Source organism: Trematomus bernacchii, unplaced genomic scaffold, assembly GCF_902827165.1.
Source record: "Trematomus bernacchii unplaced genomic scaffold, fTreBer1.1, whole genome shotgun sequence".
Classification (NCBI taxonomy): domain Eukaryota; kingdom Metazoa; phylum Chordata; class Actinopteri; order Perciformes; family Nototheniidae; genus Trematomus; species Trematomus bernacchii.
Window position 1 is genome coordinate 5,679,648 of NW_022987698.1, and position 18,313 is coordinate 5,697,960.

The 18,313-nt window shown below is 40.4% G+C and overlaps 1 protein-coding gene across 1 annotated transcript; it reads right to left on the reverse strand.

Moving 5' to 3' along the window:
* Positions 1–291: 291 nt before the first annotated feature.
* LOC117489769 (complement C1q-like protein 4) lies at positions 292–16,767 on the reverse strand. The gene is made up of 2 exons (XM_034139301.1): positions 15,494–16,767; positions 292–759 (listed from the first exon to the last, which is right to left on the reverse strand). Exons 1-2 carry the CDS (start codon positions 16,031–16,033, stop codon positions 580–582), a joined length of 720 nt encoding a protein of 239 aa, XP_033995192.1. The 5' UTR covers positions 16,034–16,767; the 3' UTR covers positions 292–579.
* Positions 16,768–18,313: the final 1,546 nt, after the last annotated feature.

Below are 18,313 nucleotides of genomic sequence, written 5' to 3' on the forward strand. Positions count from 1 at the left end.
ACGCTCGCTCACAGGCATGAAGACAGACATACTACACACTGGATTATGTTCATGGTGTTGGCTGTATTATCAGCTACGATCAATATATTCATGAGTTTTCTCGTTTGGAAATCCCTCTCACAGTGAAGGCGAGAAGCTGCAGTCGCACTTCGATTTACAGTCTACATTCAGAGATCATTTCAGTCGATTTCAGACCAATGGCTGAAATGGTCATCTTTTCTCAGCGCAACAACTGATAGGTAGAGTTCTATTCATGTGAGCACCTCTCGTGTGCGTGTGTACAAGCTGATTGTGCATGTGAAACAGATGCGAGCCATTTGTTTTAGCCATGCTTACACATACTGTACATGGCACAGAATAATGATTACACAAGTGTGTATCAGAAGTAAATGTTAACTGGTAATATATACAATACTATATTCATTTTAACACACATTTTCTATTTGTTAATTGTGTTTTGTATTTAACAGCATTGAAATGACAAATTACATCATGGCGTCATGGTGGTGTTAGATGCAGAAAGGGGAGGAAACGTTTTGCTTGATAACAGCGAGAGAGTATATAAATGTGGGTATACTGTCAGTCGGGGTAGATGAGGAAGCCAGAGAAGGTGCTGTATTTGTTGGTGTTCCCGCCGTGAACTTTTCCCCCGTCCAGCTGCACACACACTTCGTCCCCCACATCCAGGTGCAGGATGACACTGTTGGAGGCATAGTCGTAGTTCTGATCTGCATCTTGGGCGATTGCACTGGCCCTCACCTGAGACAAAGAGGAAAAACTGTGTTAACAGGCTGCTAAAGAAAAACGAATAGAAATATGGCAAAAAAAGAAAGTTGATAACCATGTCATGTGGAGGTTAGTTGGCATTTCAAGCCGTTATTATGAAGATATGAGGCAGAGAGATACTGTATATAACTAGGGTCTGGAGGTGCTGTGGCTGACAGTTGATATCTTAACCGCAAGGTTGATATTAAATATCTTCAACTCTGACTGTTCATATGAAAAGGAGTTAATGATTTTTGCCCAATTTTAGGGCAACTTCTTTAACAGCACAGAATTTGATGGGAAAACGTAATTCTCCACTGACATAATGTTTTTAGTCTGAGCTACTTTTTGAAGTGAAATGTAATATAGAGTTAGAGCCTCGTCATGAAAATGTGAGGCAGGTTACTTTCTAAAGGCAAGACAACTCAGCTACTACTAGCTACTCTTTACAAACACTATTTCATATTAGTTACATTCTCTTTCTTTCTCTTTGATGTAGATTTTGCATTTAGCTTTGACGTATACAGTATAGATGCATTCACGGCCATTATCTTGAATAAATATGAATGATTGATTTTTACTGGCTAGTTAGCTAGCAATATTTCATTAGGGAAATTGATTAATCAGTCTTATCCATATGTCCCTACGAGCCTCTGCTCCCATAATCCTCTGCTGAATCTCAGCTCCTCTTGTAGCCCCAATACACTTATGATCACTTGCAAAGGAGGCATGTTCACTACAGCTATCTAAATGTTAATTGCTGGTTTGAGGAGATAGTCATGGCAGAAATATGGATTAGTATGCATGTAACATTAAGAAAGTATCCATATATACAGTGATATAACGCAGAGTGGTTATTAAGAATAATCCTAATTGAAACAGGAAATGTTTAAGATTAAGTGTTTTATTTCACAGGCTGATGACTTTAATAGGTTTATCGTTTTCATCTATGACCCTAAAACCAGTGTGTTCATGTTATCTGGATGTAACTGGTGCCATTTCATTTCCTGTTGCATTCTGTGATCTTGGTGTAATGTCATCGGTACAGATGCCTTCCTGTCCACTGGTTAGATAGATGAGATGTGCACTGATCTCTGGCCTCAAACCTCTATCTGAGAGCACAACCTTTCTTAGCCGCCATCAATTTTCTGCTCTCACACCTGATCCACTTGTTGCAGAGGAGAGGCTGATGGGGATTGCAGGAAGGGCATCAGGGAGGACATCAGTTCATTCGTGGAGCAATATCAGTAAACACAATGAGCGTGCAGACATACACCCACTGGGTGCTGATATCTGGATATTTTTGGTTGCAGCTAGTTTCAATTGTTTATGACATTAGCTACCAACTATTTCAGGCAATTATGGTATTCAGTTTTCTAAGCTTGGCATATGTTCACCTTTTCGCTGGTGAACTTAATGGTAAACAGTTACCTATTTGTCATGGATATGGAGCAACATGAGCATGAATGTGTGCCCCTGATTAATCATATCCTATACATTTAGCTCTACTCTTCACCAACTCCTGAGAAAAATATCTGACTCTTTGGCTGCTAAATGATTCTCTAGGTTTACCAGCAACTTTTTGACCAGCCTGCTACAGCCTCAGATTTTGCTGGTGATAATGAACCAGAACAGTGAGCTGAAACTTACAAAAATGCTTCACAGCCATACGTGGAAAATGTTATGTGGTAAGTGGCTTCACACTTTTATGTAATAAAATGTTATCGGGCCACCTATAACTAAAATAAATGTACAGCGAGCGAGTGAGTGGCTTAATTATTTTTGAGCAATTTAAATTGATTAACATCATCTTTATCTTTGAGTTTTTAAATAACATGAGGAAACTGAAATACATTTAAATATGAAAAAAACGAATTAATATACAGTATATATGTTAATCTAAACATGAAAAATACACATTTGCAAGGACAAAGAGGGTTGAATGACACCACACCCTCAAAATGACCAATCAATGTAATCAACACCACACAGTTACAACAAGAGCCTGCTATTGTCAGCTTCATAAACTGCCATTCAGGCCTGCCATACAGCAATTGCTGGTATTCAAAACAAACACACTGAAGATGCATCATCTAGTGTGAAGAACACACAACCTGGAGCCTGACACAGTTTTAAAAAGTAATACCGTCTGATGAGCCATTCTTCACGCTTTTATCTCCATCTGGACAGGTTTATGTGTGAGGATGTCTGATTAAAACATTGGATTGAACTTGATGCTGGAGCTGTAATGGTAGTACCAGCCGTTAAAAAGGAAGTTGTTACATCTGAGGATTACCACACGTGTTTACATAGCACTTAACACAAATATGATACCGCAGAACTAATGATGGCTGCATAGTCCAAGATCATAATGTTCCCATACATGTTGCTCTTAAGAAGAGGTTTCATTATGACCTAAATCAAAGAAACACCTGCATTAGCCTTCCTAGTCCTAATGTTTTACACAAAAGATGTGCAAAAAGCTTTTTCTTTAGCAAATAGGATAGGCTTATTCATCATGAAGGTGTTTCTGTTAAATTCCAAGATGTTTTCGCATCAAATAAGCAAATCTGATAATAAATTGCACTATCATTTGGTAAGTAAGCAACTATTCAAGCAGACGATCCATTTAATACTGGAAAATAAAGTACACAAGCACATACATATTAATGAATGCAAATATGATACCCTCACTCTATCCTTGTCTCCTGCTCTCGTCCATCATCTCCACCAGTCATCAATAGGACAAATGAAGAAAGACTAAACAACACATTTCTACTCATCCTCCATTAAATGGTGATTTTTTTTTCTCCCACCCATTTAATCAATTCAGCGTTATATATTTATCCATACAGGCGCTTCTACCACGTAAAGAAGGTGAACATTTTTATTCCCCACCTGGGGACAGAAATGAATTGGTGCATTTCTTTTGTTTTAATTCAACTCACATCACTGCATTAATTGTTGTCTTTCGCTCCACACCTCACGCCCCTTCCATCACCCCTTTCCCATTTGCAACCCCAACGCTATCTCTTCATTCTGGACCCATCTATCCATCTTTTTGTGTCCTTACACTCCAATTAGATGCAGGTCACGTACACATTTTCTCTCCCCCGCCATGGCAGTGTTGGCGGGAGCAGCGACTAAGTGTGTCCCTGTCCGGTCTAAATCGGATTGATTAACGGCGTGCTGCTGTGGCAGGTCTCCTGAGGACCCCTACATCCCTCCCCACATCCCCCTCTGCAGCATCCCTCACCCCTCCCTACCCCAAAATACGTCAGGGTGGGCTATACACGGCTGCAGGCTACGGTAATTGGTAGTCGGATAGCCATGGCAGCTCCCGGACTAATAGGTCCAACTCCTCAATAACTCCATACAATCACAATAAATGGGGGCACAGGATAGGCTACGTTGGTCAAATGGGCCCATGAAACACTAGCAAGGGGTCACGATAAGATCCCACATATATACACACACACACTCCATCTCGTTCTCCCTCTACATCAGCTCTCTTTGTGTTTTATGAATCTCAAGTGAACACCTGAATAAAACCACGCAGCATATGAGACATTTGTTATTTTACTGTTGGAGTGTTTTGCTCTGGAGGGACTGAACAGCTCCCCTGAGTAGACCTAATAGGTTTTAGGAAATATATAACAGCAAAGAGATTCTGACATCTTGTACGTCCAACATCTGTCTACATGGTTGAACGGCAGGATTCCCCTGACAGTATAGACTCTAGAGTTAGAGGCTGACAGGCTGCTGTAACCTGCTACAAATACAGACAATATACAGTTACAATTAAAAGCTGGTTTTCCTCTTTGCATGTGCATACATAAATGCATTTATCTTAATAAGTCTGTGATAAACTGCATGCATGATATTTTTTAAACGTCCTAAACAAAGAAGATCGTACAATTTTCAAACATGAAATACTTAAGATTGAAATATCATGGAGAAAACTATATAAAAACAAAGATACAATAAGATGAGACTGCCGGGTTCTGCCTACTCGTATGTTTACGGGTCCTATAGGTTGCGGCAGTGATATTCACACCACCTCATTGAAATGGCCTTTTAAACGTGAACATCAGCTAATTATATTTGCCAGCCAAAAGGACACAATGTTATTTATGGCTTTTTATGGTTGACTTCATTATAAGACACCCAGGTTTACTTATCCTCGACTCCACTAGACAGTGGAGATGCTGACATTTAGTGTGTTATGTTTATGATTAATTCATGGTTGCATTCCCCCTATTTATAATACCCCAATGGACAATGTAGCTACTTTATACATTTAATGCACATATTTGTAAGAGTGTGGCATTTAAGATATTATCACAGTCATCAAAATGAGTTGATAATGAAATGATCAGCATCAAAGTGATTGAAGAACAAGACTACAAGATTATTTTTATTTATTAAAAAACCAAATATGTGTTTACATAATTTGACCATTGTAAAATGGACCATGAGTAGAAAGGGAGAACTGTGCTGTAGTACAATTTAGTTGTATTTACTGTACTTGAGTATTTTGATTTTATGCTGCTTTATACTGTCCTACTTTTATCTAACTGATCTTAATTTTACCGATTGCCTTAAAAAAAGACTTAAATGTAGCTAAGATTAAGATTTGTAAGATCTTTTGCTTCCTGCTTTTGAGTGAAAGACTTTAACTCGTAACTGATCATTTATACATTGTTTCATTAGAGATCATTCTTCACTTAAGGATATAAAATAAATACTATCTCCAACACTATGCAATATATTATAATGTATTTGACCAAGCCGGAGCCTTTGACATAGCAGAGCTGCAGGTCCGGCTGTCAGAAACAATCACAGTGAAATCCTTTTTTCTCAAAGTGTGCAGGAAGCGCACCGGGGCTTTGAGAGTGAAAACAAGAGGGAAAGGCAAATCAGGATTATTGTCAACAGCGGCGGAGATTGATAGCGACAAGGGAGTGGGTTTCTGTCTGTTGGCTCAATGCTGTTCTGACTTGATCTGCTGCTGTTGGGGAGAAGGGAGACCCGCGGGACAATAGAGAAGATTACACTGCCTCCGCTTTTGATTAGGGGCCAACACTAAATGGGGAGAGAGCGGTGGAAAGGACTGAGAAAGGTGTAAGAGTGAGAGGAAATTGACAGCGTAGAAATAATTCACAGACGGTGCTAAATGCTCAATAAAATCTACATTTCAGCTGTGTTCCACTGATTTGTGTGACGTTTTTAAGGGCTGACATACTGTATTTCAAATGTATTCGACCAAAGATGTTCATCATTTTTATGTGTATCGACCCAATATCAAAGTGTGTTCATAATGTTTATGTCTGAGCTTAGGTAGGGCGTGGATAAGAAAGATAAAGAACGATATGTAGTTTTGAAAAAAACAAGGGTGTAAAACCAGACATTTTTACAAGAACACTTTCACAGACGAGCAGCTGCACACTCCTTTAACAGTCTAATCACATGATTCGGGTAAAGAAAGCCAAAGTTGAGAGGGGCTTTGAGTGATGGGGAGGGAGCCTGTTGGATAACAAACTGATCAAGCATGCCTGCTTCAGAGGAAGGGTGGGTATAAATGAGGTTGGGGAGGCTGGCTGTCCATGTAGTGTGTTATTTTTTCAGTTTTGTTTTGTTTCGCGGTGGTGCCTTGATCCTCTGGTAATAAAACTGACAGGATTCATTCACTGTGATGTACAGACCTCTCAGAGCAGAGCGAGGCGATTGAGACGGGGTCTCTTAAACTTACCTGAGGGACCTCTAAGGGTAAACTGGGAGAGAGAAGAAGGGCAATTGAAATGGCCCTTTTTGTAAAAGCTGCTGTGTTCTCTCTACCTCCCCCCTTGTGCAGCCAGAGGTACCCTGCTTCTATTATGCAGGTCAGCATGTAACCCTTCTCCTGCACTGCAGACTCACACACTAATTGGCATACTAAATGTTAATATTTTTGCCATGACACTCAAGACCCAAGGTGTCAAGATGTTGATTAAAAAGTCTCTAATTGGCTCTAGACTGAAACCTTTGAGGGTAGAGGAGATGCCTTAATTGGATATAAATGGATTTTGTAGACGGCCTACCTGCAGAGCATCAGCCTGATCCAAATCTTCAGCCCCTGAGTTAAATTATAGTATTCCTTTATGACATATTGTTTACTGCTTTTTGTTTTACAAAGTGCACAGGGACACAAACTGCGATACTCGTTCATTATAAAAGAGCTGTTTCAGGTCAGACGTTTATATCTCTCTAATTCTAATATACATGCACTTAAACATTTTTATAATCCAATATACATTTTTCCTTTGTTCATGTTACCTTGTCATTATCAAACACTGAAACACTGCTGTTTGTAAAAGGGAGAAAATGCTGCTGCTTAATAATGAGGGGAAATAATGATATAATGTGGAAGCAAGAGGAAAGCACAACAAAGGCTCAACAAAACACGGTAACAACCAGCCGAGTCGTTTTAGTCGGTGGAATATAATGGCTGAGACCATTATAAGGGAAACATATAGTCAAATAATGGCTGTGTGCATGAACATGTGCATAAATGTGTGTGTACTCAGAGAAAAAGACAGGAAGACAAAACAAGGGCAAGCTGCAGGGTATATGGGAGGACGCGTTCTGTTTGCTCTACAAGAAATGATGTCTGAAAGGAAAAACTTTCATCCTTTATCACAGAATGTTCCCCATTATAATGTGAGGCCTTTGTGCCTGACACATAAGCAATGCACCACAAAAATTACTCTTATTATTAATGAATCTACCAACACTCACGATTGTTGGAGAGAGAAAAAACACAGCTACCAAAAAATAAAATAAATTAGTGCCACATGAGGCCCATGTTAACACCTTTTCTGACAGATCATAATCAGGAGCCTTCACTTCTCACAGGAGCTGCCTCACACCTACATACCGGAGGCGAGCTGTTCCTTGCCTCTAATTGAGTCCAAACTTGTCATCGCCACAACTTGTGTATTTAATTATGTAATTAGCTCATAGATCTTATTAGCTTATTTTGTAATGTACACGCATGGATCTTCATTACCAGTTTGTACTTTGCTGCTTGGTAAAAGTGTTCTTCTCACAAACTGCTCAATCGTAACCTCCCCCACTCTCACCCTGAAAACTGCTGGAAACAAGAGATGTGCTGCCATTTTCAGCGTAACTTTTAAACTAGCTTCTGTTTTTACATATAACTTGTACTATTTAACTATCCTTTTACCTTTTTAACTTTAATTTGCACTCCACACTTTAAGGGAGGGCTCTCCAACACGTCGATCGCGAGCTACCGGTAGCTCGCGGGCAGCTTTTCAGTAGCTCGCCGCTCGATTATCGATTATAGCGTAGTAAGGTTGCTTATTGATTTTTCGGCCGCGGCTGGACAATAACGTTTTTTTATTTTAGAATTTTTTCTGTCACACGAATATCAAATGGTCGGTGACGCAGAGATCAAGGAACAGACGTGACAGCGGCACAGCGACACCACACACGGAGCAGTCTGCTTTCTCCACCAGCACCAGTCCAGAACCAACAGCAGAATGACCCGCTCTGAATCAGGCCCTGTCGCTGCGGCTCAGAGACACACAGGGAGGGATTTGTGTTTTTTGAAAAACACTCGTTATCGTCATGTCAGGTTTTTGGTGGATTTAATCAAGTCTTGGATTGCAGAGTATGAATGTCCTCTTGCTATTTTCAGTTGATAAATACTTGTGTAAAGTTTGTGAAGGCAGGAGGAAAGCTTCCGCGATCACCGTCTCCTCTCCGTTCCTCCAAACCCCGCCCCCTCCCTGAAAATAATGAGTGACAGGCTGATAGTGACCCGATAGAAAGTTTATTATTCACTTAATCACTGATTGAGATATGATGAAGCTAACTTAATCTCATACATTCATGGGATTTATGTAACAGTAAGACAGAGAATGTAAGTGTGCACCCACATGCACTATTTTTGTTTTTATAATGCTGTTGTAAATATACTCCTGTTGTCTGCTGTGTTCAGACTTAAGTCATGTGTGTGATGGCACATTCAAGACATTCAGTGTCTTTTTTTTTTAACAGAAGACTGTAGCTAGAAGCTGCAGCTAGACTGCAGAAGTATTAGTTTTTTGTTTTTGAGGATGGAACCATTTTCACACACAGATATAGGGAGGCTAGACCTATACAATTGATTTATTATGGTTTATAATTTAATGTCAAGACGAAGAAGAAGAAAAAGATGGCTGAACAACTGTTCAGTGTCAATCCTGTGGAGATCTCCAAAATAATGTTCAGCTTAAGTCTCAGCAAAACTCACAACATTTCTGGAGCCTTGTAGACCCCGAAAACTATAGAACATTCACCAAGCAGCACTGAAAATGTCTGCTTTATTTGGTTCTGTTCTACATACCTTTGTGAAGCAGCTTTTTCTGACATGAATGTCATGAAATCTAAATACAGAACAATACTGACTGATGAACATTTAAATGACTCTATTAGAGTGAACCTAAGTGGGTACACTCCAGCATACACCTGTATGGTGGACTGCATGCAGTGCCATTCATCTCACTAACAAAAGAGTGAAATGCTTGTAAGGTGGTGATTAAGGACATTTATGTGAATTTTCAGTGATGTACTTATTATGTGGGCCATAATAATATGTGAGAAATCTTCGTTTTCTTGGACCTTGATGTGAAGTTAAGATTTTTGATAAGCTTTAGGTATTGCAATTTCACACGTGTACAAAAGTATAGCTTAATTCAACTGATGAGGGCTATGTGAATAAATGTAAGCGATGTGATGCAAGTAGCTCTTGGCCACTTTCATTTTTTGAAAGTAGCTCTCAGATGAAGAAAGGTTGGAGACCCCTGCTTTAAGGTAATGATGGCTCAGGGACTGTGCTATTTTTTGTTGTTGTTTTCTTTAGTTTTTTTTTAAGTGTTATATATTTTGCTCCATTATCCCAGAGAAACGCGGCTGTCTGCCCTGCCCAGTGATGTAAGGTAAAAATGACAATAACCTTGATTAGACCTGATTTGAGCAAGCCTAAAAGACAGCAGTTTTCTGCCTAAATTCGAACCCTCATTTATGACTGAATCTTCTCCAAGGACAACGCTTCATTCACATGTTCCTAGGAAGGTCCTATTTCCTGAGTTGGTGTTTACATGGGCCCTGAATGTGGAAACAACATGGATGCTACAAAATGTATTTCAAAGCTTTCTTACCAGTATTAGCATGACAACAAGGAACAAGGAAAATATCATGTAAGCCATGAAAACGCGTATACATTTTTATGCTGGCTTTCCGAGTTTTTTATCTGATTTGAGGGGGCAAAATCTTTTGGATTATTCAGGAGAATTCAGGTAGTGTGGAATTATTCTGACACTTCATGAATGCAGAACAATCTTGCAATGTTAACACAAATTAAAACTTAGTTTGTACATCTGCCCCATGATTTAGATCTGCTCCATAATGTGGTTCTCTTTTGGCCCATCCTAACCTTCCACCAAGTTTCATGATGATCTGCCCATAGTTATTCCATAATCCCGATGACAGACAAACATACTCCAGCCTATATACAATATAAAATGAAATAAAAAAACAACATAGGCACCTTAATAGGAACCTATCTATAATTCCACCCTGTTCCCCTTTAATACACATTATTTTAAACTTTATTTCCCCACTTTTAATTACTCTTTCCCTCCAACCTTTACACCTTACATGGTTAGGGCTGAGCCCCATGTCAGAGCATTTTAATAAGGCACAGCTTTGTCCCGCCGTAGGTCAGATCCAGCCTAATGCCACTGCCACATAATGAGGTCACCATGTCAATAGCATATGAGATGCTACTATACTACACTAATTTCATAAAAACATATAGTGTGTGTGTGTGTGTGTGTGTGTGTGTGTGTGTGTGTGTGTGTGTGTGTGTGTGTGTGTGTGTGTGTGTGTGTGTGTGTGTGTGTGTGTGTGTATGGCATGCATGTGTGTGTGTGTGGAGGGCGGCATAGCAGAACGACCAACTGACCAGTTTCTATCATATATTGGCCTCGCCATAAATATTCACACTCTCTCTCCATGCTCATCACTGTAAAGGGCAAAGTACATATTGGTGGTGAATTATATATCCATTGAAAAGGTCATCTACCTCAACACCAATCTTTTGATGAGTTATGGGACAAGATGAGTGAAGAGGATTCCTTGCATTGAGTGATTTATTTTGTCATTGTTCATCAGATACACCTTTCGTTTTGATTTCACTAACGGCTGGGATCACGATTTTGATTTGTTTCATTATGTTAGTTTTCCCATCTCGTAAACTCCTCGCTTCACCAGAGGACAAAAATGCTCTCATGTTGCTTTTTCTGTCCTCCTCCCCCTCTGTCTACTCTCCTGTGAATATTCATCCATCTCTCTGTGACTTTGTCTCTGTCTGTCTGCAGGGACAAGTCAGCCCACTTGTCTGTGTCCTGCCTGTCCCTGCAGTGATCTCTCCTCAGGATGTGTCTTATAATCAGCCCCCTTTGGCAAGACATTGATCAACACCACACATATCGGTCTGACAATTGTTACACACACACACATACACACATCCATGAATGCTGCAAAACACATTGTCAAAAGGCATTGCTAATAGGAAAAGTTAAAAACGTTGGCAAATAGATAGAATCGGAGGATGACCCTTCTTTAATGGTCACACATACTTGCACACAGCACACACAGTGAAATGTGGTCTCTGCTTATGACCCATTCTATTACTAGGAGCAGTGGGAAGCTATTGTACAGCGCACCAGTCCACACTCCATATTTTAAGTCTGTTCGGGGACTTGAACCAGCGACCCTACGGTTCAGTCCAAGCCCCTACTGACTGAGCCACTGCCGGACACATTTTATTTTTTCTATAAGTCTATATGGTAAATAAGTGGAGCCAATGTTTGCTAAACTGAAATTAGCATAACAGTTTGGCACAAGTCTTCCCCATACACGGCAGGCCTTTACACTCTTTTTGAAGATATAGGCCGGGTCGTAGGGTTGTGTATTGGCAAGAATCTGATTCATTTGTATAATGATACAGGGGTTATGATTCAATGTATTGCAGTATATTGTGATAGCTTTGAGTAATACTTTGTTATGCAATCAAAACAGTGGGATCTGTATGTATCACAGTCCTTATAACATCAAACACCATAGCACTACTTTTGGTGTAATCTGAGCAACATTTGCCTGTATCAGTATAACAAATGGGGGTTGCTTGCTGGATTATTTAGTTTAATAAATTAAAGGTTCTTTGTGTAACTTGCAGAAAATTACCGTTTTTAAATGACACCTGTGGCCGTGAGGTGAACAGCAGTCATCATTCTGTTGCAACACTCACACCTTATTGTGGTTTACACTGGCTGCTGTTAGCTGACTTGCTTGCTTACACAGATTTCTAGCGTGCTAATGTTAGCAAAATACTTTCTTGAGTGAAGAACGTAAACTAATTCATCCAGAGTCGATGAGTTGATCTTGCTGATAATTGTTAAGTTTGTCTTCAAATAACTATCAGCTCAGCGTTACGAAGCAACCAATGCCTAAACCATGGAGCATAGTTACAGCTAGCTGGCTGGAGTTGGAGCTTCTCCTCTAACTTTTGGCATAAAGTAAAAAAGTGTATTTCCCAAAATGTAAAACTACTCCTTTAATGCATTTTCTCTCTCAAAATCTTCATGAACAAAATCTTCATCCGGATAAATTCATAGTAGTAACGTTTTCACAAGTTTCTAAAATGCCAAACTTTTTCAGTGTGATTCTCAAGGTGTTTCTTTGTGACCTAGCAGGTTTTACTCCGCTGTGAGAGCTCTTTTTCATTCCCAGAAAGAAAAAAAACATGAGGTGCAATGAAACTGAGAGGGCAAGATCAGCACTGAGTTGGGTTCAATAATTTAGTTGATGGAAAAGATAATTAATGGGGGAAGGAGTCAATAGCCAGTGTGGACATTAAAAGTGTATGCGTGCGTGCGTGCGTGTGTGTGTGTGTGTGTGTGTGTGTGTGTGTGTGTGTGTGTGTGTGTGTGTGTGTGTGTGTGTGTGTGTGTGTGTGTGTGTATGAAAGGAGGGGCCCAGGTGGAGGGGAGAAGATCTCATCTAAAAGCTATGAAAGATTTAACAGCGAGAGAAGACAGGAATGACAATGTCTGTGAAGGCATGCAACAAACCAAGTCCCCCAATTATATCTGGCATTTGACTGTCTGTCCTCTTTACTCTGCACTTTATGCACACCCTATACAATGAAAGAGGTTAATACTGTTTTTATGGACTTGATCCGTCACAAAACGATCTAGGATGTGTGTATTTGTAAAGTCTATAAAACCAAAGCAGTAAAGACCATCTTGTGAAGGGATTACACTGGCTAGGCCAGGGGTGTAAAGGTTTGGGGTGCCAATGGCCCTTTTACCCCCTTACTATCTACCTACCCCCTACTTCAGGCTTTCTTTCTCAGACACCTCCTATGGGCAATCGCAATCTTTTTTTTTCTCAATTACACACATTTGGCACAGCTGTGACAAATTGGAGTGACAAATCTGGATGACAGAGGTAAAAAAATACCAATGGTCCCTTTACCCCCCCCCCCCCCCCCCCCACTGTCTGGGCTGTTCAACGTTTAAATATTATACTGAGCATCATATTGCTTTGATCTTATTTGTTAGTTCATTTGAGCTATTGTAAAACATTTTAGTTGAATTTGGTGTAAGTGAGACCACAGGTTAACAAACAAGTGCTAGTTTTTATCCTACCAATGTAAAGCATTGTGAACATGCTCCCGGTGTGGAGGGTTAATGGAAGACAAACAAAGTGTCCTTTCAATCTTTTAATGTAAAGAAAAAAATCCTGGATGAGTCACAAAAACATTTCTCTGCACTCATTTTGACCACATTTGACTGTTAAACCAGGATGGTCTTGGGGGTCTGCAGACAGTAAACATGGCTGATATTGGGTAACACTGGGTTTTTGCACACATGTAATGACGTTTCACTGAAAACTGCTGAGCTGTCCCCTGTTGAATGCTTACTGGCCCTCTCACTGAATCTTAATGTTTTAAGAATTAGAGCAATGAACAGCAGCCCAGCAGGATGAAGGTCTGCTCACAAGCAAATTGCTGTCTGATCATGTACCGTGTAAATGATGTTCAGAGAAAACACTGTTAGCCATCAAACACTCAGCCTACGTTGACTTGTACCAATGCAGAGCATTCCTCTGTGGTAATTCCCAGGACGTCACTCTACTGTTCTGCAGCACACATGTCAGATTCAGGGCTCCTCCACAAAGTCAGGGCTTAGTACTTCAAGCTTGTCACGGATCTCCAGATGGAAGCATTCAAGGCTTTTTTCCAAGCATTTGTACTTGTTTATTTATTAGTGCTAAAGTCATAGTTCCTCAGAGGACAGTAGCCAGCTGTTGCATTTTGGCTTTGTTCCACCGAGACCTGGAGGATTGTTATCCTCTGATCGCTTGGCTGTCACTCTCTCTTTGTCTCTCTCCCTTTGTGTGCAAGTTGTACAATTAATTACAGTTTTCGTTTTCAGTGTAAAGCTGTTCTTAGTCCCTTCTACTTTCATCCTGCCCTCATTTATGCTTTGTCCTGGTAGTAAATCAACGACTTTGAAGAAAGCTGAGAGGGTTGATCATTATTCTTCATATAAGAGATTGGAAACAGCATGAGTGATTTCCCCTAGTTTATTTTTGAAGTAACCTTCCTTTGGATACTTGTGTTGATTATTTGGTTTGTTTTGTGGAAACTTTGCTTTAGACATTACTTCTTCAACACTTTATCACGATGCTCTTGAAACTCAATTGTTTAGAAACAACTTCAACAAATTCAGAGAATCTGTTTGGAAGCTGGAAGAAAATGCAGCAGCAGTAGTTTCAACAAATGCCCTTAAGCGATGTGTTTTCTGTATGTTTAGGTGACAAAGCCCTCAAGGGTCTGTAGGAGATATCTTGCCAGTCAGAAGAAAAGGAGAAAGTTGTTTAACAATGTTTCCGAGCCCCAAAGTCTGCAGACAGAGAGGTCCATGTAGAAAGAGAGGTCCACATACTTGGACATGAGACTGCTGCGTTCTTCCTCTAATATATTCATAGTAAAAGTTGGTTTAATGTTGCCTATTCTTAGACATGTTTTATTGTTACCATGCCAAACATGGTACCCTGACATTAACAAATTACTATTTTAACCCAAAGTAGTATTTTTCTCCAGCTTTAAACTTAACTTAAAGTTGTTTTTGTGTCTAATTACCAAATCTTGTAAGTAGAATTACTTTTTCCAAAAAAATGTTATGAAGACTCGTACAAAAGCAATCATCACTAATGATACACTATTGTGGTTGTTGTAGCTGGAGAGACTCTGCCCTCTTCATGGATATTTTTATTTTGTAAGAATATCCATATCCATATCCAGTCAGCTTTTACAAATCTTAGCAATAACAACTTGTTTTTTCGCCTTTACATTACCAAACCTTAGTGGTGTCAGATTAGAACATTGTCAGCTCAGAAAATATGTATCCATGCCGGATTAAGTGTTCCTGTTATTGTGTCCAATGCTGCTGGCTGCACAGAGTGACACTGAATCAAACTCTGTAGTTTGACTGTGCAAAGGATTTCCCCCTATTTTGGTTGATTAGTATCTGCAGAATCTGCAGTTTGTTTGAACATGTGGAGCTTTCAGATCACAGTAGCACTTCATAAACACAAACACAGACACGCTCACCTGCCCGTTCTTCTTCAGGTCGGCCCACATGCTCGTCCCGTCCCCTCCTCTCATCAGGACGTGGTAGGTGAAGTAGTAGATGCCAGGCAGGGGGCAGGTGAACTTGCCGGTGCTCGGCTCGTAGTAGTTCCCGACGTTGGTCACCACGTCATCAAACTTCAGTATTTCACTCCCTTCGTGTGGTTTTCTGAGGCCTGCGTAAAAGGCGATTTTGGGACTGTAGAAGGATTGCCCGTAGCCCCCGGGTCCAGGCCCCGGTGGACCAGGTGGGCCGGGCTTGCCAGGCTCTCCAGGGGGCCCTTTAGGACCCGGAGGACCAGGAAGTCCAGGGGTCCCTCTGAACCCCTGTTTGCCCTTGCGGTTTGCGAAGTCTGGGGGCTGAGGGGAGACGGCTGTCAGCTCTCCCTGTGGGGGGGTGAAAGTGTCACACACCATCTTGCAGCTCCCAAGCATCTCGTAATGCGTGCCCCCTCCTCCGGACCCTCCCCCCTTGGTGGTGTGCACCAATAGGGGAATGGCCACCAGCAGGACGAGGACCATCGCCACGCCGACTCCAGCCCCAATCACACGTTTCTTGCGGCTGAGCCGGGAGGCGGCCAGCGTGAGGAAATCCTCCTCCCCCTTCGCTGGAATCGTTGTGCCGGCCAGACTGAAAGCTAAAGAAACTAGGCCTACTGGATCGATAAAGTGGAGGAGGAATTGTGGGCCAAAGAAAGACAATGGGGGGTGACTCTATGAACAGGACAGGCAAGTCTCAGACAGGAGAAAATCAGAAGTCTGGGGAAAGGGACAAATAGGTTTTTCCATTTCTTGGTTTTCAGTAAATGTGTTTTGTATCCTTTTAGTTTCCTCTGGTTTGCAGTGTCAAAGGGTTAAAGATAGTGCATCATTTTGCAAGACAAAAATAATTTGAATATTTTAACAAAAACTGAGCATCACCGTTGGATTTTAGGCGAATGCTTTTCTTTTTCCAGCTCTGTGGACGTGGTGGCTCCAGTGAAAGCTTCCGTTTCTTAGGCAGCGAGATGTCAGGTGGGGTCTACAGTATTCCCACTGGAGTTCATCTCACCCTCCACATATAGGGATGGGCGCTTTACTTGTCTGTCCAGGAATGGAAAGAGAAGAAAGAGGAAATAGCTAAATCTCTGCTACTTTTCTACCCTATTCTGTTTTTGTTAATTGGCCTTCACACCTCTTCTCTCTATACATACATTGTTGTTGTAGGAACCTGGGTTAGATTTTTCTCAGCAGTCTATTCTTCCATTCAAAGTGCAGATTTGCTACAGGTCATAAAGAGGAAAATTGTGAGGACAGAGCAGGCCAAAATGCATTGAATGTGGAAACTTGTTTTAAAGGCAGCTTGGATGACGCTGAGTACATTTTCACTGAATCTAGAAAGAAAAGAACAAGCAAACACAAACATATAATTATAAAATAACTAACAAAACCAAATACATTTGCTCTTATATATTAACTTTTATCTGAAAATGTATGAATATATGTATCAAACTAATTCATTCATTTTTGTATCTACATTTTCAATTTGTAATAAGCCATTTAAAATAATAATGGCAATAATAAATGCAAGATACAGATACATTATTCAATGTGCCATACTCATTTTATTCAATGTCATTACTGATTTTTTTTTTTTAAACCTATTTTAATTAATAAAACAAACTGAGATAGCTTCATGTTATTACAGGCCTGCATGTATTATACTCTACAAACTCGACGTTTAACAGCAAACATATATTCCTAATACTTATATACTTATCCCCATTTTGTTCACATTATCACTAGATTTTAAACACTCACAGGAAATAAGGATTTCAGCAGCCAACTTTTAAGAAACTCATATCGGCTTACCTAGTTTCTTCTTCTTCTATCCTTCCCGGTTCTTAGCGTTTTTAATGCCGCGGGTTTAGATGGAAACGCCGCAGGAAAACTGCTCCAGGAACGGAATGAAAATCCCCTCCAACCCTGAGCGCTTTCACCGTCGCATCGGGTGAAGTTTCGTTACGGAGCAAAGTCACAAATCTCACTAAAATACTAACAATTGAACTTGATCCAGGACTCCTGCATGGTGGCCGGACGGCACCGTCCAAAGATACTGACAGCAGCTCCGAAAAGACAAGGAGAGAATAAAAAATGAAATAGAAAGAGATATGATAAAATAATTAAAAGTCGCGTCGCACTCCTTCAAATAAAATCACAAATTCTCACGAGTTACTTTGAGAGACTTTCGCCCTGCGGAAATCCCGCTGCAGAGCGACTTTATTTGTAGAGCAACAGTTCACTCACTTGTTGTATTTTCCGTCCTGCGTCTCTCTCCTCAGCATCTGCCTACTACTGCTCCCCTCCCTCCCTCCGTAACACACACACACACACACACACACACACACACACACACACACACACACACACACACACACACACACACACACACACACACACACACACACACACACACACACACACACACACACACACACCACCCTCCTATCCTGCATGTGACCTTTTCACAAATTAAAATGACTACATCTGTTTAATAGTTTAATCAAAGTTTGTCGTTTTCACTTAAAATATGTATTTGCACCACAGTTAGATATCAAACAAAAAACTGATATGACGATAATATTTATAATTGACTGTGTGTGTTTGACATAACACCTGCAAACTGTAATAGCAATTAATGTTTTTTATTGTGTCAAATCTCTATAGTTTACTTCTAAAATGTAAGTTGGGATTGCCTTAGCATTTCTTCATGAGGCTTAATGAGAACACCTTGTAGAAATGTATTTTAGTCTTGCTTGGCCA